This window comes from Cynoglossus semilaevis, chromosome 14 (genome assembly GCF_000523025.1).
Source record: "Cynoglossus semilaevis isolate Cse_v1.0 chromosome 14, Cse_v1.0, whole genome shotgun sequence".
NCBI classification, from domain to species: domain Eukaryota; kingdom Metazoa; phylum Chordata; class Actinopteri; order Pleuronectiformes; family Cynoglossidae; genus Cynoglossus; species Cynoglossus semilaevis.
Window position 1 is genome coordinate 26647064 of NC_024320.1, and position 1387 is coordinate 26648450.

The window sequence follows — 1387 nt, forward strand, 5'->3', positions numbered from 1 at the left end:
CTCCCCCCCCCCCCCTCCTGAACCCCCCCCCTCCCTGGTGTAGAGCTCAGCGTCTTCATCTCCTCCACCTCCAGCTCATCAACTTCACGGCCTCGACTCGTTGCTCCCTCGTCTTTTGCAGCTGCTTCACTTCTTCCCCTGAATCCACAGAGTCACAGCAGCTCCTTCTGACCTTCTCTGAACTTTTCACCAGAACCTTCAGAACTTTCACCAGGTGAAACTTAGTTTGTACTTTTTACTGAGAATAAATAAAACTGCTGCTCATCGATCTTACACTCTCGCCCAGAACATCACGTCACTGTAGCTGGTCAGTCGATGTTTGCAAAAATGTACTTTTTGGGGATAAACGCCTGTATGTCAAAGTGATAAACACTAGATGGCAGCACTGCAGCTCATTTAATTACTCTCATACAGCGGTTTTGTACAGATACATAACTGACTGTTACCAGGTCTATATCAGTGTCAGTTGATGTCGGAATTTATGTGTTTGGACAATATCGGATATCGGCAAAAAGTTCATATCGGACATTTCTAATTATATTGACAGGAAAAACAGAAATCTGAAAGTTTGGTCTAAAATTCTCACCGTCAGATAAACGGCGGAGTAAACGCTGAGCGAAGCCTCCTTGGACGGGAACGACCTGCGGGCGTTCTCCACCACGGCGGGTTTCCCGGTGCAGATGTTGCCGTTGATGATGAACTGATGACTGTAGCGACAGTCGGTGCCGGTGTAGTTGGGCCGACAGACAGACAGGAAGTACGGTGACAGCCCCCCCGTCACCACCTGACCTGCGTTGACGAAGATATCTGTCGCAAACAGGCCGAAGGCAAACACACCTGCGGGGCAGAAACAGCGCCATCACATGTCTGGGGTAAAAATCCAGCAGGGTGGGGGGGGCATCTGGTCACCCCCGAGTAAACGACAACTGAGAAAGTACTTTAAAAACACATTTTTCTAACATTGAACGGTTGGTCCTGATTGGTTAGAAACTGTGGCAGAACGTGACATCGTTATGTTTGGGGGCGGGGCCACAATTGCTGCAGCTCTCACATGAACAGAAACTGTGACTCCCTGGACTAATCAGTGTCCAACCAAAAGTACAACCTCAACGGAAATACTACATTAGTACTTAGTAAAATATAAAAGAAAAACGTTTTAAAGAAAATATGCAAAACACGTCTAATGAAGTCATTAATGAATTTTAGGCATGAATTTGAAGTTAAACACAGAAAATGTTGACGTGAAAATTCACCTGCTGAAAAGAAACGTTACAGAAAAAACTGCAACTGAATAAATTTCCATGAGAACAAAAAAACGAACTGAACCAAAGGCAGTGGAGAAGAAAAGCTGCTCCACGTACAGATGAGTACGTCGATACCCCTCCCC

The 1387-nt window shown here is 46.0% G+C and overlaps 1 protein-coding gene across 3 annotated transcripts in view; it reads right to left on the reverse strand.

The window, feature by feature from the left end:
* The window catches only part of plppr1 (phospholipid phosphatase related 1), a 30762-nt gene that overhangs the window by 6641 nt on the left and 22734 nt on the right, over window positions 1-1387 (reverse strand). For all 3 annotated transcript variants that reach the window (XM_008326104.3, XM_025062603.1, XM_017038936.2), the window contains exon 5: window positions 587-837. In XM_008326104.3, the coding sequence (XP_008324326.1) occupies window positions 587-837 (251 nt within the window). The remainder of the gene's footprint in view (window positions 1-586; window positions 838-1387) is intronic.